At 39.9% G+C, this 22456-nt stretch overlaps 2 protein-coding genes across 2 annotated transcripts; one reads left to right on the top strand and one right to left on the bottom strand.

Annotated features, from left to right (window-relative positions):
• Positions 1-307: 307 nt before the first annotated feature.
• On the bottom strand, positions 308-12290 carry LOC118110436 (beta-2 adrenergic receptor). The gene is made up of 3 exons (XM_035158169.2): positions 12105-12290; positions 4687-5056; positions 308-4136 (listed from the first exon to the last, which is right to left on the bottom strand). The coding sequence occupies exons 2-3, from the start codon at positions 4967-4969 to the stop codon at positions 3232-3234; spliced, it is 1188 nt and encodes a 395-aa protein (XP_035014060.2). The 5' UTR covers positions 4970-5056; positions 12105-12290; the 3' UTR covers positions 308-3231.
• Positions 12291-18383: 6093 nt separating this feature from the next.
• On the top strand, positions 18384-21788 carry LOC118109696 (haptoglobin). Its single transcript, XM_035157017.2, has 4 exons — positions 18384-18472; positions 18684-18772; positions 20610-20893; positions 21133-21788. The coding sequence occupies exons 1-4, from the start codon at positions 18441-18443 to the stop codon at positions 21694-21696; spliced, it is 969 nt and encodes a 322-aa protein (XP_035012908.1). The 5' UTR covers positions 18384-18440; the 3' UTR covers positions 21697-21788.
• The last annotated feature ends 668 nt before the right edge of the window (positions 21789-22456 follow it).

The raw sequence follows: 22456 nt of genomic DNA, 5'->3' as shown, positions 1-22456 counted from the left end.
TTTCAGATGTTAAGAAATAGACTGAACACTCGACCTCACTCTGCTTCCCTACCTGCACACTGTGAAAAGATCGCTTCGCTCTGGGTGACTGTGATGCCACTGTGGCTCTTTCTCCTCCACGTTACATAACAAGACAAATCTGATCCCAGTGGGATTAAGCCAATAATACTCCGGAGTAAACTGAGAAAAGCTGAGGTGTTTCCTTTTTCCCCTGGGAGCAGCTTCTGCACCTGCTGAGTCTGTGCATATTACAGCAGTGAGCTGAGTGCTTAACTGTCAAACTGAAGCCCATTAAAACTCACAAATGAAATGTTCCCAAACACATTTATTATTACCAAATCTGATGCAATCGCCACTCATGAATTATGCACAACTGATACAACTCTGTACAGTGATTCGATATCAGCACAGGGAGAATCAATTATTCACCAACGATGATTAGGATGCTGAGGATTTCGATGACTGTGACCGTTTTCGGTGGGAAAACGCTGCAAGTTTGTACATGTAAGATATTCATTCATTCTGTGAAGTTCACACATGACATATTAACATATTTTCTTTTTTTGTTGACCATTAAATTCCCTGATGTTTGTTGTTGATCAACATATATTATATCACAGCACCCTTAATATTACAAAATGCTACAATGAACATGCACTGGATTGTCAGTCAGTTGTTTTTTAGGGAATAATATGACAGGTTGGAGGAAATGTGCTTATTCATATTATTGCTGAGGTGGTGGATGCAATCATGAAGCTGTTTGCATCCACCACTTCAGCTATGTTAACCAACCTTACTAAGGTATAGCTTAGCACAAAGGCTGTAAGTTGGTTGAACGAGGATTTTGCATTGCACTTTTAGTTTGTAGGGATATTTCCCCCCCCTTATTCGCAGTGTTAATGCTAAATTAAGCCAGTTGCCTATTGGCTGGAGCCTCATACTTAAAGGTAGGGTTAGAGACATACTCCACTGAAGCAGGGAAGATGGCCAGAGGTTAGCCAGTGAGTTAAAAGTCAGCTTCGAGCAGTTGTCAGGCAGTGCACGTTCATATGGGCATGGCTTCGGCAAGAGGGTCAAAGTTTAGCCTGCTCTATCTAACTTTTCCAGGATTACCAACCCAATCTTTAAAGGGCAAATGTGACATAATATCAATCTCTTCATCGAATTCTCAGCAAATAAGCACATTTTCTAAAATGTCAAAATGTTCCTTTAATGGGCACTTTATGGTAAACAGGACACTTTTTTTTTTATCATGTCGATAGAACTATAGCAATACAATTTGTATGTTCACAAAACAAAAACAAAAACAAAAACAAAACAAAAACAAGTTTGAGCAAGCAATGGCAAGACAACAGAACTTTTCCCTTTTCGTTGATGCAGTTGCTGAATCATTACCACATCAAAGGCCTGTCAATTATCACAGGAATTCTTGAAATGCAAACATTTTAATCATGAATAGAAATATACCTATTAAACAATGTGAAATGCCCCTCGGCCTCATGCATTTAATCATTATATTGTCAAATTGTACAATACAGATTTCCAAACAGTACACAAGACTTATAGCTGAAACACAGATGAGATCATTTCATGTTACAAATACATTATACCCTGAAAAGACAGAGGCTGGCAGAGCATGAGGGTCTGCTTTAATCGTTATGCTTTTCAGACTAAATCTCTATGTTTGGCATCCCATTCATTTAGTCATCATTACTGATTGAATAAATAAACAGATCAATCTCTTTCATTAACGTTTACTAAGAAATAAGCGATAATATAAAATACCTCAAATAAAACTTGTACAAAATGAATCTTGTCTGACACATGGCACAATGCAAATGGCTCACGTGGTAACTGATAAAGTGCATCTCTGATTGAGGCAGATTGATATCACAAAAGATTGAACGTAGATGCTCAATAGTGTATGTGACACCACAAAACCGAAACATAGCAGGAGACTGTAGCAAGATTTCTAAACACATAAATAACACCTCGAGTTGACAAAACCCTTGAATGAACCATTACGGTTATTGTGGTTGTCAGTGCACCTTCTGGAGAGACTGTGGGTTTAATCCTGAAGTTATTGAAAAGCATTGTCATTCGTAAATCTTCAGGACAGAGGTTTGATTCCAGACGGAGGCAGGACGATGAGGACAGGATGTAGATTGTTACGGCAGTAGAGTTGTTACAAATACCTGCAGTTTATTCAGAAAGTGTCTCTTTCCCTTTAGATCTACAGTATGTGTGTTTGGTCAGATCCTGAAAGCTGTTTCATCATGACGTGCATAGATACAGTACTGGTTTCTTTGAGCAGAGATAAATGTGGATGGAGGTCAAAATTAAAAAAATCTGCCTTCTATTTACAGTTTTTAGACACAAGGTTTTGCAATACTTTCATGTTTAAATTACTTATTTTGATTATACGCTCATTTCAATTTCTGGCCAAGAGATAAACAAGAAGACTGAGATGACTCTCACGGATGTACAGTTAATAAGGTTAGCTTAGCATAGGTAAGCTTAGCATAGCTTAGCAAGCTGGTTGAAGGAGGATTTTGTTATCTTTAGACAGAGCAGAGCATAGAGAATATATAAAGATGGACATGACAGCTCCCCCAAAGTGAAGCCAAAGCATCTTGATCACCCCCTGGTGGCTGGCTGAAGTGTAGGTAGTAAATCCCGCCTATTCCATGTTAGTGGTTGGGACATGGATCAAACTAAAAACTCAAAGAACATGTTAAATCAATATTTTTTTCTCAGAGATGGTTTCTGTCATTTTAGGTAATTATCATCACACTGGTATGTCATATATTAAATAAATACTTATTTAATTAAATCAAGACAAGGTGAAACATAATGATTGACAGCTGAGGCTGACTGCTAATAGAATCAAGCACATGTATTGAAGGGACCTTGCTACAGAGGTTCCATCCCCCAATTACTACTGCATAGACTTTCGTTCCAAATCTGCAAGATGCCGTCGTTCATATCTGGGTTATTTTGACTTCATTTCTAGAAGTGAAGACGCGTCATCCATCATTACATACAATCTATGTGACCGAGCCACAAACTCCAGCTTCATATTTACCGTACAAACAGAGAGAGCGGTTTCTTCTTTTTCTTGCCAAGATAGTGAATATGCACATTCCTCAAAATGTCAACCTATTCCCTTAAAGTCAAACTTACTGGAAAACATCCACAAAACAGTAAACCTGTTGCCGATGAATGTATCTCTCAAGATTTATCGCCATGTGGGGGGGAGTGGTCTCGCTTAAAGAGTAGTGTCACACCCTTCCTGAAGCGGTGGTCCCTGACACTGTAGATGATCACGTTGCAGCAGCTGTTTCCTGTCAGGATCCAGAAGGCAACAAAGGAAAAGTTACACCAGGTGTATCCCACCACGTTCCCGAGCACAAACACTGCGATGGGAGAGAAGGATGCTGTGAAGGCAAAGGTCAGTATGCCAATCGTCTTGGCAGCTTTAATGTCCGAGAAAGAAGGCCTGTGAGGGCAGCCTCCTACACCGCCTCCTGCTCCTCCACCCCCTCCATCACTCAGACTTCCCTCTGAGAGCAGTTTGCGTTTTCGGGAGTACCGTTGAATGCTTGTGAAAGACAAAATATTAACCACTAACGTGCCACCAAGCAGCGTGAAGTCAAACGTTGGGAACAGCAGCAAAATGTTGGCATCGGGTGGCAGCTGGCCTCCAAGCAATAGAGGTGTGTAGTTACACATACGACTGCACTCATTGTACTCCAGAATGAAGTTACTGCTGAAGATTAGCGGCGCGAGAGCCAGCAGGAAACTCGCCCCCCAAGAGAGCAGGATGAGGAGCAGAGTCCGCCTCCGAGTCACCAAGGCGTCCTTCTGGAGCGGCCACAAGATGGCCACGCTTCGCTCCAACGTCATGAGGAAGATGGTGCTAATGGAGACAAAAGTGCATCCAGCAAACACAGGGCCAATCAGCATGCAGGGCTGCCAGGGGCTCACTATTCCGCCGAGGGAGGAGGAGGCCGGGGAAGTGGAACTACCCTGGTACCAAATGGGAAGAGAGCTCGTCACCATTAGAGAGATTTCAGTGTAGACGGAGAAAGGGACGACGAGGACACCGACCATCATGTCTGCTATGGCCAAAGACACTGTAGAGAGAGAAGACACAATGAGAAGAAGAAGAAGAAGAAGAAGAGAGAAGAAGAAGAAGAAGAAGAAGAAGAAGAAGAAGAAGAAGAAGAAGAAGTCAGGGGATGTATTCAGGCTGTTTTCTTCTCGATTCGCCTCCAGTTATTCTAGTTAGGGCCCGAGCACCGACGGTGGGAGGCCCTATTGAAATTGTAAGGATTCTTCTTATTATTATTCTCTGCCAAATGAATTGGCTTTTTGAGGGCTTTAACATGCTCAAATCATCGCCAAAGTTTGCAGGAAATTCAAAAGTCGGAGAAATTTACGTATTCTGGAGTAATTTGAAATGGGCGTGGCAAAATGGCTCAACAGCGCCACCTATACACAGCCCCTGAGTTCACTTTGACCGATCTTCACGAAAAATTGATACACAGGTGTATCATGTTCAGACGCACAAAAAAGTCTCAAAGAGCATTATGAAAAATAAAGGGCAGCCCCGGCACCACGAATGGCCGACATGTACAAAAACCACATGAAAAAATGGTTAGCAATATGTTTTACAATATTTACCTTTCAAGTATCCCTGTGGTGTTCTCGACTGCCTTGTTTGCACAAAGACAGTAAGCGTGACCACATTTCCAACCACGATGGCAAACGCCAGGCTGACCATGAACACCACTGCCAAGGTACGGTTGAGAAACCCACAGCAACAGAGGGTACAGAGAGGAGCCAGTGATTGGCCTGACCCGGGTCCTGCCTGAGCCGCTGCTGTCAGGTTGAATGGTCCGTCTGTGATCGGCAGCAGAACCGCTGTGCTCCCTGGGCCGCTGACGTTGTGAAGCAGAGCAGTCATGGCCCAGGATACACTGACTGGTTTATCCCTTGGATGTGTCCGTGGTCGGGCTGCTCAGGAGACCATGTCCTGTGCTGAGGAACTGTCCTGTTGAATGAACACATTTAAATCACATGAGGAAAACACTGTCCTCAACATCAAAGCATGTCTGCAGCCGCATCATCACTAGTAAAGAATCATCAAAAGAGTGATGAAGGCCCCTGACCAGACTCAGATATGAATTAATATTAAGTGTTTTCAGTAGCATCATCTGCAGCATTAATTATAAATATGACATTCTGTATAATTCTTGTATCAAACAAGACATGCAGATGGCACAGGTTTTGATGTGGCAGACCTTAACATTGGCGACTCTGTAAATATTTACTTTTTACTCTTTTACTCAAGTAGAAAAGTGAACGTGATTCTTTTACTTTTACTTGAGTATATTTTTGTCTGTTTATCTGTACTTTTACTTAAGTAAAACATTTGAGTACTTCCTCCAGCCCTGCAAGTCAACTTGTATCATAAAGTAAAGCTCAGTCACAACTGTGTGAAGCACAGACAACAGAATATCCACTCTCATTATGCAGTCAAGTCAAGTCAAAATCTTGATTTCCGCTATCATTAATGTTATAAAAAACTGTGATAACGCACTTCACATACAAAACAAATCTAATATCTCAAGTGTTCAGCGCTAAAACGAGACAAAATGTTCTTATCTTCCACTTTAACGGCACATTTACCATCCAAAAACGATTTGCACATTTTCGAAATACTGTTTTGTCATATATAATTATCGTTGATAACACTGAACAATGTGGGTCTTATACAAATTCAATGGGTAGTGTGTAAATCTGACAATATATCAATATATCAATATGTATTAGAAAGAATTTAAACAGTGGTCTTTAGGACATCTTTTCCTGAAGCCACAATCATGAATATATTTATTTCTGTGCATAGGTCTATAAACCTAGTTGCTGTTTAAAATGTTGCTATATATAAATTTCACGGCTGCACATAGATGATTGTTTAGAAAATTATTTTTATTTTTTTTGTGATTGTTTTCTTTGTAATATCTTATCATATATGAAGCCCATAATTCAATGATGGCTTGGAGGTTGTTGAAGACTCAATATGTGCAGACTTGAAAACACTACAGTTTGCACCATTTTTAAAATGAAGAAAAATATGTGTTGTAGTTATTGACCTCCACCTGGAGTAGAAAGCGAGTGTGGACAGTGATTTTTTTTTACATGTGTGTTGTGGTTACATGATGTCTCTCTGTACTCTAACACTGTTGGGAGCACCTCGATGCTGTCAGTACCCATGCAGAAACTCTAGGTTCAGTACTAAATGTCCCTCTCAGCTGACAACCAAATACGCAGGTCCTTCAATCATTTATGCTGCTCACTGGGCTGGAGAGCAGGAAGGTGCACACGTCCAACAAAACAAAGGGTAACAGGAATGGACATATTCAGACCAGAGCAAAACCAAAGTCAAACCCATGTTCTCGCCATGGCTTTGAAACACAATCGAAGAAACGTCACAAGCTTGGAAACATCTGGTACCAGCAGTGAATTAGCCTCCGAATAATGAGAACTTGACAAACAAGAGAGAAAAACCTCCTGCTTGTTTAAAGGACCACTGTGTCTGATTCATAATAATGTTTTCATTAGCTATAATTACCTGAAACTTAGAATTATTGTTTTCATGAGCCATTTATATTGACTTAGGGAACCACAGACATTGACATGACAACTCCCGAAAGTAAAGCCAAAACATCTTGATTGCCCCCTGGTGGCTGGCTGCAGTATAGGACCTTTTTGTTGCTTTACGTTACCTGAAGGCCACTGTAGATTCTTAAAGCGAGTGGTGAGGAGCATTCAATTAGGTGCAAACTGCAACCTCACCACCGGATGCCACTACACACTGGTCTAACTTTGATTTTGAATTAATGATCCTTCCACAAATTAAATTCAAATATGCTGATAGTAAAACATTTTATGTACAGAAAGTAATATTAGCAGGTGAGTTTTTTTTTACAAAAGCGTAAGGTATATATAAAAAAAATCATGATCTAGGGCCTATCAAAATATTCAGTTCCCAGTTTTCATGCTTTAGTGACTGAACATTTTGAATCTGATCAACTGATTATTGACCTTTGATTTAAAGTACTGAACCCATTTGCGCTCTCTGGCACCAGCATCCTGCTTCCTCACTCCTATCAGCACACAGTGTGAATCTCAGATAGTCATGTTTCTGCCTCAGGTGGGAAAATGGCTCAGGCGGAGAGACTATCGAATGGCTATCTGATCGCGGGATTGATGCCATTGTTTGCAGCCTCTACACCATTCTATACTGTTGTCTTGGTATTTACTCTGCCATCATACCAGCTTTCTTAAAGGACTGCGTCAAATTATGTGAGACTCTGTGAGTGCCTTGTTGTCCAATAGGCACTCACAGAGACATCTGTGTACAATATCTTTTTAGAGCATGCCACTCAAGCATACTTAAGAGTATGCACATGAGACTTCCCAGGAATTAACCCTTGCATGTTGTTAGTGTTTGCTGTATTGCGTCATAGTTGCACAATTATTATCACAAAATTATTTAATATTACTTCTCCTTTTTTTATGCCTGGGGAATGTCTGAATTAGTCCGTGTGAGAAAACAGCAGGATATTGCCCAGAGGATTAACTGCAAGCAAGTGGGCATGTTGATGACATTTCCAAAATTGGAATTGGATTCTTTTTTATCTGTTGTTGGTCCTGAGCAGGTAGCTTTTTGGTCTCATGCTTGGCTTTTCTCAAATGCTACCAGAGACCTTTCAATTCCACTGGGGTCCAAAAGTACTGAGCTTAACCTTAACCAGTCTAGTTGAGAGTCCTTCCTTTAACACTTTTAATATTCAGGTGAATTGTAAATTAATGTATTGCTGGTTTTCCAGGTACAAGTTGTATGTTTGTTAAAGTTATGCTTCTCATTGCACCTTGGTATTCACTTCATATCAGTGACAGTAACATGTTAAAACTGACAAACCAAAGAACCTTGTAAATCCTTTGATTGTTTTGATCTATAAATCATTTAAACAGATTCATCATGAGGATAATTAAAACGTGCAGCGTAAATGATACATCCAAAGATAAATCGTGAATTATACACATGCTTGTTTTTTTCCAACAGCTTTGGGCAAATATAATGTCATTAAATAATGTCTTAACAAATCCATCCCTTTACTCATAATTTATCTGATGACACTGGAGTTGAAACAAACGAAACAATTTTTTGGGTTGAACCTCATTAAGGAGCTTTTTGCCTTTACCTTGACTAAAGATGACAAGCGGAAGTGTTCCCTGTGGCAAGACCTCAGGGATAGTGAGACAAACAGCTGACAGCAAAGACAGTGCACGTGCGCGCGCACACACACACACACACACACACACACACACACACACACACACACACACACACACACACACACACACACACACACACACACACACACACACAGTTCACTGCTGGTAGAGCGATGCCATTCCAACATCTCCTTCAACTAGCTCCTATATCTGAATTTTAACAGGGTGCTTTAGTCAAATACTGCAGACCTGCCTCAACAGTGTAGATTTAGCAGCTGTATTTTACAGTGTGAAAAAAAAACAATCAAGGTGATTCATGTAATGTTAAAGGGGAATGAGTCTGAAACTGCTGTTAAATGTTAATGTAAATGTAATATCAATCAAAAGTCAGGGGGTCTAGTTTTTACAATTCATCTGGCAAATGAATGGCGCTAAAAAATGTTATGGCAATCCATCCAATAGTTATCAATCAGCCAGAAATTTTTCATAAAAATTGTGTTGCACCTCCTTTTAATCCAGAGATATTTGTATTATTTTAGTTTTAGTTTTTTTCAGTTTTACATCTACGCCTGTTGAATTTTGCAAACACTCTGCTGCTGTATTCTGACATGGACTTACTCTGATATATGCGGCTGGCTGGTACTGACTTACATGTGATCAACAACAGTCAAGCCCCAGTGCAGTACGTTGGAGGAGACTTCTGAATAAGTGCTAAATCTGTTCTAAGGGACAAAGTGCAAAGAGATGTGGTAAAGAACTGTGCAGTAAGTGCAGGTAGAGTGTTAGTGGTGTTAGGAGAGGAGGCGCTCTCTGAGGAGAAGACTCTTCAAGCGGTTCTTGGAGACAGAGAGGGAAGCTTGTTCCACCATCTGGGATTCACAATCCAGTTTAGAGGAACCCAGTGGCAGAGATGGAAGATACACCTGTATGATCGAGTTCATGGGTTCAATAATCTCTGTGTTAGGAAGCATTAGAAACTTGAGTTTGATTGGAACGACCATGCATGTCCAGTGAAGGTCAATGAACAGCAGAGTGACATGTTTCCTTTAAGGATGATTGAAAACCAGACGCACCACCGCGTTCATGATGTTGAGGTATTCTGAATACCTGAATCATTGTCAATACCCGAGTACCACTTCTTTTCAATAAGTCAAACCTGTGACCTGATGGTGATGCCAGAGGACGAGTCATTAGAATGAATCCTTTATGAACCTGGAATTTCAATTTCAAGGCAATCCATGGTTGTCAAGATATTGTTCATTAAAACTGCAGGTGTCAACCTCATGGTGGCGCAAGAAGAATAGTTAGGGAATCCTCAAGTAAGTTTGATTCATCTACGTGGGACTGTGGATATAGGCGCTAAATTTCATGTCAATCCATCCAAGTAGTCGAACTAGGATGAATTGGCCACTTAATAAATTTCTGTCTTAAGGCAAATGGACCAATTTACGAGTAGGCCTTGCATTGACATCTTTAGAGTCATACACTTTGTAGCCATGCAGGTCTTTCTTACCCCAATCAATGGAGGCAGATGTCCGCCCACATTGAGTGCTCTGGGCTCTGCTAGAGGTTTCTTCCTGTTCATGAACATTGAATTCAACTGAGTTGCAGTGCAATGAGTTACTTGAACAACTGGTAATTCACTATATTTGACCACATGTGCACAAATAAATCCAACCCTGGGGGTCCTTTAATAACGCCTACCCTTTGTCTCTCTCTGGAGACACTTGTGCTGGAATAGCTGCACTTGAGGTTGTTGTTCATGCATGCAATGAATTTTCTCTGACAGCGCTGTGTCCCTGAGTGACAGGTCGGACATATGTAGGCAGAGTCTGGGGGCTTGGTCATGGCTCTCAGGCCAGATCGCCCAACGCGCAGAGGGGTCATGTGCAGTAATAATGGACAGGCTGGCTCTGAGCCGCCTGAGGCCGACGTCCACAGCACACGAGCGGAAAGACCACTTCCTTTTCACATCTTAACTTGTCATTCTGTCTGTGTTCGTTTCCCTTGTGGTTGTCAGAAAAGTGCACGAGCAACATACTCACACAAACGCAGATACAAGCACGTAGTGTTACTATCTGGTTCTGGTTATTTTATCCTTTCCTGTTTTAGCGTCACGCTTACACATTTTCTTGTTCCTTAGCAACATGAGTTTTTGCTACAATTATGCTTCACACCAATATTCTCATTTTACATTACACCTCACTCTAGATTTTCTATTTTCAAAACGTAATTTCACGACAGCAATTATAGCATTCATGGGAATTTTGAACCCAGCAGCAATTCCTGTAAAAACTCTTTCTACTTCAAAACATATATTACAAAAAATAATATTTTCAATATTTTAAAATGTGTTTAAAATTTGATCACATCCTATCAGTTATTCTGTTAATAGTTTGTATGTAAATATCTTTAAGTGCAAGAAAAGAAGTATCGGAAACAAGCACATAACAAATTAGAATTTTGTGGAAACTTAAAAATAAATTGGTCTATAAGTACTTTTTTTAAATTACCCACTACATATTGAATAGTCAGGGTACTATATATATATATATATATATATGTCCTCTCACTATATGACATGAAAAGGTGTCAATATGTGCTGCATGTTATCTAATATACATTTTAGCACTTCCATAGTATAAATTAAAAGGGGTGAACAAGGACCAATGTATTATACAGTCCAAAAACACTGTAGCTACATAATAATTACAGCAAAAAATTTGTGAAAAACTGTAATCTCCTTTATAGACAAAGCTATATATACAGACACACCCTTCTTTCAAAGTGAGGCCTAATGTGTTGTTCTCCAGCAACAACAATAATGTACAAAAAAATCATTAAGTAAAATTAAGTATTCAAGTCTACAAATATTTAAATATATCATACATGTAAAATAAACAATTTCCCTTGAGTTCCATGTCCGTTACCTCACTGTACTTATCTTATTATTAGTAATTCAACTGTTCCTCATTAAAACTACTGAGTAAGTCTAATTTATTAAAACAAAAGTGTGAACTCCCCTTGCTCTACAATTGTCTTTTGTCTTTTTCTCTTGTGCCTATGTACAAATATCCAATAATTATTTAACTGATGCACTATATGCACAGAATAATTCCATAGCTGTGAGCTGTAATCTGAACAGATTGCTGTTGAAGTGATTGTTGAAACCTAATGTGTGGCCATGAGTGTATGAGTGTGTGTGTATATGGTGTCTCCAGTGTGTAAATTGCATGCTGCTAATGGTCATCACACCCACCTCAGTTTACTTAGCCAGCCGCTGCATGACTCAATGATCAGACTCAGACCAGGAATCCTCGGGCTCATTCTTTTTATATTGATTTAAGTGTATTTAAGTGATTTTAGACGTGGAAATAAGAATTTTAACGGTCAAATGGAGATTTCAAAATCAGGGTCATAATGTTGTATGGACGAAGGACTCAACATTATCAGTATCAATGATTATTTTGCTTCTCTTTGTTAGAAACACTTAAAATTTTAAGTGCATCAAAAATGAGTTAGACAAACTTAAAACTATAACATAGAAACATTTTTACTCCAAACACGAAGCTGAATAAACAGCTACTTTTCCACTTTTTGAAATCCCACTACTTGGAAAGTCATATTATTCCATAGGAAAAAAGTATTCTCATCAAACTAAATATCCATAATAATTCATAATCACTTAGAGGCAAATTCACATGACTCATCCATTTTCAATCAACACTCAATGATATATCACATATACTACACAAACCAAACATTTAAAAAGAGAATCAGATGGATGATCTTACCTGCATTTCCACCGTCATGGACCACAGTGCAGTTGTGCATAGACAGGTTGATAAAACAATCCAGTGTTAAAGTGGGTGTAAAATCCGTTTAAAATCCTCCAGAGAAGCAGAAAGTGGAGCTGTAGTCGTCTCATCATTCATTCTGCTGGAGCACACATTCAGCACAGAGCCTCTCACCCGCTCCAACTCTCTGTCCCTGTGATTCAGCCTCCCCCCTCTCTCCCCCCTCTCTCCCTCCTCTCTCCCTCCTCCGCTTTTCTCTCTCTCTCTCTCTCTCTTTCTCTCTCTCATTCTTTCGACATTCCACCTCCATACCCCACTGCCCCCCCTCCTCTCCTCCCGTCACCCTCTGCATGGCTTGCAGTCCTTATCGCATGCACACGCACTTCCCCTAGAGCTTCAAGGTAAAGTCTGCGGCAGCGTTTTACTCTCCTCTCTCATCCTTTCCTCCCACGTTTCGCCTCCCACTCATTTTATTCCCCCCTTGTTCTTCAACCCTCCAAGCATCTCTCAGGCCTTATGTATTCTTTGTGAACTCTTGCATTCAGTTCACGCTTCATTATTTTTAATTTAACTCTTTACACAAGGGACGTAAACCTTCAACCTTGTATAAGGACCATTTTCTTTTCTTCATCGTTCACACTTGCAAGTTTCCAAACTTCTGACATCCTTCTCGCTCCTGCTCTGTGTGTTGTAACAGAGATGCAGAATGAATGAAAGAGACAACAATGGAAAAAAGAGCCCGAGAGAGATACAGATACATGGAACTAATGAGAGGTGACTCTTTTACAGTATGAGTGGGGGGATAATGCATCCATCCTCTCTTGGGGCGTTTGAGTTTTTCCCGCCGATGGCCTTGGCTTGTGCGCACGGCTTTGACCTTGGCTGGCACACGGGTCATATTCCATTCTCTTTGTTGCCCCAGGTAGCAGAGACCATAGCACTCAAGTGAGACCCCTGCCCTTGAATCGGATTGGAAAAGCTGGTCAACACGTTGCAGGACACATTGCTAATTTGCTCTTGCCATGACCCTATCTCCCTGAGCCGGGTTGAATAGTCACTGAACAACAAATGCATTGAAAATAAAACGGAAATCAAAGCTCACATCTCATAAATAAATACTGAAAAAATATGGAGGTCAGAGCTGAGGAGTAAACAGCAACACGCGGAGCAGCATTATGTAGCCTGATCCTCAAAGGGTTTGTGAACCTGCCAAATCAATAAATATAAGACAAACGGCTGAGACCTCTCTGAGACTTCTAGTCCACACAGTACTGCACCGGTACAACCTGGCTTCTGGTTGATTACATGTAGGATCCCAGTAGCCTGAGTGACTGGATGTGCAATGCTCCAGCACAGTCAGTTCAACATCTCTCAGACCTGCTGCCACAACATAATCTTTGGTAGAAGATTACAAGTCACGCTATGAATAATACAACACAGCACAGGCAGCAACTTGAACCAATCCGCTCTCAAAGTGACAGTCGCTGTGTCATTTATCGTGTGAACAGGAGTTCATTTTCTATGAAATCCTTTCTGCGGGGGGTGGGGGGACTTTAAAGCTTTATTTACTTCCCCCCTCTAATTAAAAATGAGTTTTGGTCATTGTATTGAATCATCAAGCTTCATTGTGTAGAATGACGTCCGTGCACTCGGCACTGGAAGACTCTTTTCACTTGCATCAACTGGAGGGAAAGTTTTCTTCTCAAATAAAATCGCAGGTCTTTGAGCAGGATATTGTGACATCACAAGTGGACGCCGATCCTGGGCCAATCAGCAACTTACACAGGTGTGATGTGAAGTTTGCATTGCACATGCACTGAGAATGGATTTAAGATTAAGAACAATTACATTGGGATTTTTTTAAAGCTATTTTATAAATTACAATAAATAGAAAAAATACAAGTGAACAAAATTGGATAAAAAAAACATACTCATATTTAAGGGAGGATAAAATTGATTAAAATTTAAAATCCAGATGCAATAAAATAATGTCCAAACCTTTAACAGGAAAAAAAAATCCAGCAGTATCATAAAGTCACAAATTATTATTCAAAGTATAGTCTGTATTTCCAATACATGCCTGAGGGGATGTTTAAATACTCCATTAACACAAGCATATAGGATGTGAGGGTGCAGTCAAAGGAGCAGGTGCGCTATTAACTCTGCATGCTAACAAGCTGACAATGTCGTCGCTAACTTAATTAACTTACTGATTTATATTGATTACACTATAACGCTTCCCATGTTCACCATTTTAGTTTTAGCATACAAACGTTTGCTATCATCACAAAACAAAAAGTACAGTTTAATTTTGCAGGACTGAGAGGAACATGAGAGATTTCCTGTGATTCCTTATGTCTCGTGTCAGTCTTCTTTTTTGTGTTAAATCCATTGCATGCACAGTTGCTTGTGTCTGGATGAGACATTATAGTGGACCAATCAACTGACTGACATTGCCTTCACTTGGGCTTAAGTTATTCTATTTTTAGTATTTTTTTTAGTAACTGTTTAGTGTGCTCTAAAAATATGTGTTCATGATATAATCTGCACGTAAACATGATTGTTTTGACTGTGTGTTATGGCGACGTGGATGAGGTTAAAGTGCTGACAGAGAGAAGAGAGGGGCTTCTTAAATAAACAGCTTCTGTGTCTGATCCAGTTAAGATTGCACTCGCCCCCAGGTCACTTAATACAGCTTACAGAGTAAAGCTTTAGTAACACAGCCAGCATGAAATGACTTCATGTGAAATCAGTGTTTGGTTTCAGAATTTTCATGTCCAATTACATGCTTGAACTGATTACCCTCAGGAAATCATTTCTCGGGGCTCGCGAGAACTTGTGATCAATCTCCTTCAACAATGAAACGAACTTTGAAGTCAAAGATATGAATCTGAAATCTCTCTCTACGGGCTTGTTAGACGTGGGACCATGTTCTACAGACGGCGTGCATGTGAAAATCAGGCTTTACGTGTCAGTACTCATGTACATACTGTTCAAATATTTACATACAATCTGCAAACATTTAAACTTACTCTCTGTGCACATAGGTGAAAATAAACGCACCATATTTCTTGTTAATTTGTCTATTTTGCTATTTTTACCTGCCACATATGGCACTTTGTTGATTTTGTTTGCATTTTATGTTTGATTAAGACCATGTTCACTTACCCCATCCATACATCCACCCACCCAGCCACCCATCCTTCCTTCCATCCATTCATCCATCTATCCCTCCATCCATCCATCCATCCTTATTAGGGCCCGAGCACCTCCGGTGGGAGGCCCTATTGTATTTCGAAGGATTTGTATTTCCCTTTTGGGGCTTTTTCAGGGCCTAGACATGCTCAAATTGTTACCAAAGTTTGCAGGGAATTCAAAACCCCAAAAAGTAATTGTATTCTGGAGTAATTTGAAATGGGCGTGGAAAAATGCCTCAACAGCGCCATCTAAGGAAAAGCCCCTCAGTTAGCTTTCACCGATCTTCACAAAAATCGTAGCCCAGGTGTATCATGACCAGACAAACAAAAAAGGTCTGAGGTGCAATTGGAAAAAAGCAACAGGAAGCTGGCCATTTTTACTTTAGTGCTCATATTGGCCATTTTCCACATTTTTACTTTGATGTACTTGTCCCAGGGCTTTCATCAGATCAACTTCATATGGAGATGCGTGTCATCACAACAAGATGGAGATGAAAACTACCTCAAAGATCGATTTTTCTTCACATGGTGTGACCGTGGCGTGGCGTCAAAGTTTGATTACACGCCATCAAAACACGAGGTTCTGTATCTTGGACACACATGGTCCAATCGAGTCCAAACTAGACATGTAAGACAAAAGTCCCAGCCTGATGACATCTACACAGAACTCATGACTTAAAATCACAGCGGCCCCTGGTGGCAACACGAAATGTCTTGTTTTTGGAACGTCTTATACTTGGAGGTATTCCTCCTCACCCACTGCCCGCAGCCATGTCAAACTGTATCAAACGGGTCTCAAGACATTGATAATGTAGGCATAAGATTACTGTGACTTTTCGTCAAACGCCATAATAGTGGCGTGGCGTCAAAGTTCATCAACTCGCCGTGACACACGAAATTGCTATAACTTCGGTGTTCGAGGTTCAACCTCCCTCAAAATACATTTGTGTAGCAACAGCCCCCTCCCCTGCAGACATTCAGATGGTTTTGAGGAATGGGCGTGGCAAAATAACTGACTAGCGCCCCCTAAAGGGCAGCCCCGGCACTACGATTGGCCGACATCTACAAAAATCGATAGGGACATGTGTCTTTTCATAACAAACAAATAAGTCTCTTGGATAGATATGCTAGACCAAACAGGAAGCCCGCCATTTTGACTTTGACGAACTTGTCCCAGGGCTTTCATCAGATCAACTTCAAATTGAGATGAGTGTCATTTAAACAAGATGGAGATAAAAACGAACTCAAAGATCGATTTTTCGTCACACGGTGTGACCGTGGCGTCAAAGTTTGATTACACGCCATCAAAACACGAGGTTCTGTATCTCGGACATATTTGGTCCAATCAAGTCCAAACTAGACATGTAAGACAAGAGTCCCGGCCTGATGACATCTACACAGAAATCATTACTTAAAATCACAGCGCCACCTGCTGGCTAAAGGAAGTGACATAAAAAGTAACTTAAAGTACAAAAGTAACTAAAAAGTAACTAAAAGTACAAAAGTAACTAAAAAGTAACTAAAGGTACAAAAGTAACTAAAAAGTAACTAAAAGTACAAAAGTAACTAAAAGTAGTTAACTAAAAGTAACTAAACGTCACGTTACGTTACGTTACGTTACGTTACGTTACGTTACGTTACGTTACAGGTACATGGTGGCAACAGGAAATGTCTTGTTTTTTGCATGTCTTCCACTTGGATGTATTCCTCCTCATCCACTTACTGCAACCATATCAAACTGTGGCAAAAGGGTCTCAAGACATTGTTAATGAAGGCATAAGATTACTGTGACTTTTCGTCAAACACCATAATAGTGGTGTGGCGTCAAAGTTAATCAACTCGCCGTGAAACACGAAATTGCTGTAACTTCAGTGTTCATACTTCAGTCTCCCTCAAACTACATGTGTGTATCAACAGCCCCCCCGAAGATATTCATATGGTTTTAAGGAATGGGCGTGGCAAAATAACTGACTAGCGCCCCCTAAAGTGCAGCCCCGGCACTACGATTGGCCGACATCTACAAAAATTGATAGGGCCATGTGTCTTTTCATGACAAACAAAAAAGTCTCTTGGATAGATATGCTAGACCAAACAGGAAGCCCACCATTTTGACTTTAGTGGCCATTTTGGCCATTTTCCACATTTTTACTTTGATGAACTTGTCGTAGGGCTTTCATCAGATCAACTTCAACTTCTGGGAATGTCATCTCAACAAGATGGAGATATAAACTACCTCGGTATATACTTATCCTTTGAGGGTCATGGGGGGAGCTGGAGCCAATATGTTCACTTACTTTAATACTGAAAACCAGCAGAAAAATTGAAAAGATTAAATGAAATGCTAAATCAAAACCAAAAACAAGTTTTATGAAAGCAGAGGCTGTAGTTTTAGCAAACTATCATACTGTATGTTGTATGTAACACATTGTCTTTGATGACTGTTGATGTGACATTATTGTGTTCGACAAGCAGCATTTTCAAATAATGCAAAGCAATATAATTAAATGTCAAGGCAGCAAACTGAAATACAAAATCTCAACTTAGTCACAAACCTTTGGAGCCTCACTGTGACCTCTTGTAAATAACCAAAGCAGTAATGCTGGACTTTCCTCCCTTGAGCACACGTCTGACGGCAGTTAACTATTGACTGCCAGGAATTTGATGAAATATTGTGTTTGTGTTCCCTGCAGAGAAATCGAAAGGGGTCGCATGTGGTTTTTTTTTACTGTAAAAACAAATTGAACTGCACATTGTGTTGCAATATCATTGTGTTATAATCTTGGACTGATAAAAATCAGTCAGCATTGCTTACCTTTTGTAAATAATGACAGAAAACGTTTACACCATTTGGTCAAACCAAAGTTGAAATCAATAACTACAAATCTGTCAAATGATTTGCTGTCGTATTTTTACTGCTACAGATTTTATTCACAGATAAATGTCCTGTGTCCTAAATCCAGACTGTGGACATAAGAGATTTCACAACCGTTTTATTTCAAAATCCGGGAATCAATATTTCTGTCCTGGGACATTTGGGGAAATCTTGGGAAATTTTCAGGGCTCTGAGCCTTTATAAACACTCCCAGCTCCAAAATGCACAACACACTCAAGAGCAGAGATTAAAACCAGTCACTGCATGAAAAAGAGGAGTATTAACAACAAAATGTGGTAAGTTAATTTATTCTAACCCTTATTTTTTTTAATTCCACTGTCACTGACTTTAAGTTTCTAATGAGTTACCCAGTGATGTTTGGTGAGATAATGTAAATTAGTGTCTGAATATTCAACTAAAGAATTTTACTCCAGTAGTGGACCTGTTGTTCGAAATGATACAGAAAGATTTATCGTTTGTTCATCATGTATCTGTCGTTGTCTGAAGGTTTTCTCTGACTGTGCTCCTCCTGGCTGCACTGGCCTCTCTGGCAGACGTGTCTCATGCTGAGGAAAGGATTGAACGCTCGTTGTCAGGTAACACACACCAACATTTGCACAAACACACACACACATGCCTGCTCTGATAAACACTGTGTCTTCATTTAAAGCCATTTCATAGTTTTTGCATCAATACTGCATGAATATGATAAATATAGACGATAGAACAATTGTTGGTAGGTAACTCAATTTGACCAGCAGAGCATGACAAGTACAAACCTACAGCCATTGTTACACCGGAGGTTTAGCATATAGGCGTAGATAATGAGAGTTATATGCTAATATCAGCATTCCAACATAGTCAAATTGACGATGCCAGCATTCTGATGTATAGCTGGTTTACATTAGCCTAATTTTTATCCGTACTTTATGGGTAAGCAAGTGAAGAGCTGTCATTTATTTTGAAGCTATTTTGTCATAATTGGTTCATCTATTTAGCATGCTTCAAAAGTTAAAAAAGAAATACAGTAAAAGTAAATAAACAAGATAAAATCATTCAACAAACTAATAAATTGTTAAGTAAAAAAATTAAAATATCAGATTTAAAAGAGGATAACGAGTTTGGCTGCCTGAGATCATCAGACAGGCAGATGTACAGCTATAAATGAAGAAATTAAAAGTTTGGCCTGTTGATGGCGCTGTGTGAGATGGGAAAGGAGTTTTTACAAATTGTCCTCTGGGCAAATGTGTTTACAAAATTTCGTCACAACCCATTCAATAATTGTGTACACCCAAAAAACGGTCGATGTGTATACAGAGCACATTGTCTCAGAACAGCCCACTCTCATTATACTGTATTTTTTAATTTGTTAAGATTAATTTTGAAACAACTTTGGTAACTACACCCGTCATACTCGACGGAAGATTATCGTATCATTTACAAAAAACCCATCTTTCAAACTCTAACAGAATGCATGTACATAGAATATATCCCCACATTTATCCATCCAAACAGCAGCCTTTCACTTCAGGACACGTTCAAGTGGAGCCAAGTGACCACAGGCTCCATCGCTCTGATGTCCGCTGCTGCTTAACACTAATACCTTCTAGACAGTTGCTGTTCAGAAAGATAACTCCTGCATGGAATGACATGGCTGTCCTGCACAATCTGAGGTCTGGGCTATTACAGCTCATTTCAGATACTGATCTTCATTTGGTTCTGAACTTACAGAATCTGACAACCCTAAAAAAGAGAGATAAACCAATAAATCAGAGTCCGGTGAGAGATATGACTTATCTGACTGGAGGCACGTTGAAAAATGATTTGTTGATAACAGGAGGAATATATTTTTCAGTATAAAGATAAACATAATGGGAAAACATAAAGTAACAGAAGCACTGAATCCATTTTCTGTTCACGCAATCTATGTAGTGCATTAGTCTCATTCATTTTATTGTACGTGTAAGTCATTGTCCAGTGTGTTGAATACACATTGATCAGGTCACAGATAATCATTAATGATCCATGAACCTTGTCATTAATGATAATTAAAGATCGTGAACAGTTTTCTGAATAATGTCATCCTTGTACTTAAGATCTTGCCACTACTTTGATCTTATGAAGTAGTTTTCATGGATACTCACCCACACTAGACACACGCATCGAAGCAATACACAACATGCTTTAATATCTGAAGGAAATAGTGAAGGAAATCCTAGGCTATAATATCTGTTGTGGAAAATGAATAATATTTCTGTGAGTATATAGTAGGGGCACTAATATTGATCCTTGTGGGACACCATTATCTACCAGTCTGGGAATTGATTTCCAGAAAGACAAGATTTTAACCAGCTATAAGGTATCAAAAGGTTTGAAACAGAAAATAAAACAAGTAAAAAGAATGAAAAAATAAATGAATGATTCATTTTCCAGCCTCCAGATTGGCATCACTCCGTTCCAGGCGAATGGTTGGGGGAACTCTGGCCCCTCATGTCCCCTGGCAGGTCATGGTGTACCTTGCTGACAGCGTGCTCGACGGAGGCTATGCAGGTGGTGCTCTCATCTCTGATCGATGGGTTTTGACGGCTGGCAGGAACCTGTTTGTCAGGAAGAGTCGAGAGGACATTCAGGGAAAAGATCCCATAATCCCCAAAGTGTACGTGGGAATCTCAGAACGGGAAGAAGCTGGTGCCTCTAAAGAGGTCGCAGTAGAGAAGGTGGGTAAAAAGATTCTATATCAGGGTTAGAGACAGACTTTAACTTATTGACTTTTCACTAATCATTCTTACTGTCTTTAAGCCTGTAAAATCCCAAAGCTTTATGATATACATGTATGACACAACACATTTGGATGAAAAAACATCTATATGATTATAATACTAAGAATCTTTGGCTTTCTTAGTGAAAAAACAGATGCCAGATAAATAACCGAAACACTTACCTTCCTCTCCGGCAGGTTGTTCTCCATCCAGGCTTCCAGAATCACTCTGACTGGGACAACGACCTGGCTTTGATCCAGCTGAAGGAGCCTGTGGTTATGAGCGATAAAGTGACCCCCATCCCCCTGCCGGAGAGAGGACATGACCTGAACAACACCGTGGGAGGGTCAGGGGTCATCACCGGCTGGGGCTGGGGGATCCACCTCACCCCTGCTAGGTCACTGAAATACCTCAAACTGCCGCTAGCTGATCATTCTCACTGTAAAGCAGAATATGGAAGTGTATCTTTCACTCCAGATGTAGACGACAACATGTTCTGCACAGCGGCTACTAACTTTGGGGAAAATGTTTGTTTTGGGGATGCAGGGGGCGCTCTGGCTGTCAATGACACAGAAACTGGGGCCATTTACGCTGCAGGGATCCTTTCCTATGACAAACCCTGCAGTAGATACAAGTACGGAGTCTATATGAAGATTTCCTCGTACTTACCCTGGATTCACAGTGTTATCAGGGGAGACACAGAGAAATCGTCTGCTCTGCGCGCTGATGCAATGTCCAAAATGTACAAATGGCAGCCGTAGAGCTTCAGGCTTTGTTCTTTTGAATTTTGTAATGAAAATAATTGTGAAATTTAAAACTGTGAATTGTATTAAATAGACCATTCATAACGTAACTACTGCTGTCTTCTGTCTCTTTAATGTTGTGATGGACAAAAGTGAAAAGGGTAGACTTGTTGACAATATACATATATACATATATATTTGTTGAAATAAATTCAATATATGGATTTCTGCTTGTTTGCCATAATCCACACAGGTGAGTACAACATGATGGATGTCTTACAGGATCCTTTAAAGAGAGCAATGTTATCTTCATACTTAAACAATGACTGCGTATCACCTCCCTCTATGTTGGCCGGTGTGCAGCTGTGTGGTTTACTGTTATAAACACTTAAAACAAGTTCTTTTTGAGCGTACATCAAAATTTGGTTGGGTGGTTGGTTGGTTGGTTGGATGGATCAACTAAATATCACCACATTTTCACCATAACCCTACATAAGTCATTTTTGTGTCTACAGTGAACCAAATCCTAACCACAGTGTTTTCTATACATATTTCTACATGTACACATATATAATTTAATGTTATATATTCATAGTTCTGCATTTATAGCACTGACAAGAGAGGCCTCAGAATTAAAAAAAATGGAAAAAGGACAAAAGAATGATGCTGGACTCACAACTATGCATTGATTGGCGATGGGCGTGCGTGATGCATGGTGCAGGAGCGATTGCTATATATCAATATCAATCACTCTTTCGTGTTAGGGACGTACAAGCCG

Source organism: Hippoglossus stenolepis, chromosome 1 (genome assembly GCF_022539355.2).
Source record: "Hippoglossus stenolepis isolate QCI-W04-F060 chromosome 1, HSTE1.2, whole genome shotgun sequence".
In the NCBI taxonomy this organism is placed as follows: domain Eukaryota; kingdom Metazoa; phylum Chordata; class Actinopteri; order Pleuronectiformes; family Pleuronectidae; genus Hippoglossus; species Hippoglossus stenolepis.
This window is presented reverse-complemented; position numbering and strand designations above follow the sequence as displayed.

Excerpts from the sequence above, each read along its gene's own strand:
- LOC118110436 (XM_035158169.2), bottom strand. The coding sequence starts at position 4,969 with ATGACTGCTCTGCTTCACAACGTCAGCGGCCCAGGGAGCACAGCGGTT. Across the intron at positions 4,137-4,686 it reads ACCACAGGGATACTTGAAAG|TGTCTTTGGCCATAGCAGAC; the intron begins GTAAATATTGTA and ends CTCTCTCTACAG.
- LOC118109696 (XM_035157017.2), top strand. The coding sequence starts at position 18,441 with ATGAAAAAGAGGAGTATTAACAACAAAATGTG. Across the intron at positions 18,773-20,609 it reads GATTGAACGCTCGTTGTCAG|CCTCCAGATTGGCATCACTC; the intron begins GTAACACACACC and ends TTCATTTTCCAG. Across the intron at positions 20,894-21,132 it reads AAGAGGTCGCAGTAGAGAAG|GTTGTTCTCCATCCAGGCTT; the intron begins GTGGGTAAAAAG and ends CCTCTCCGGCAG.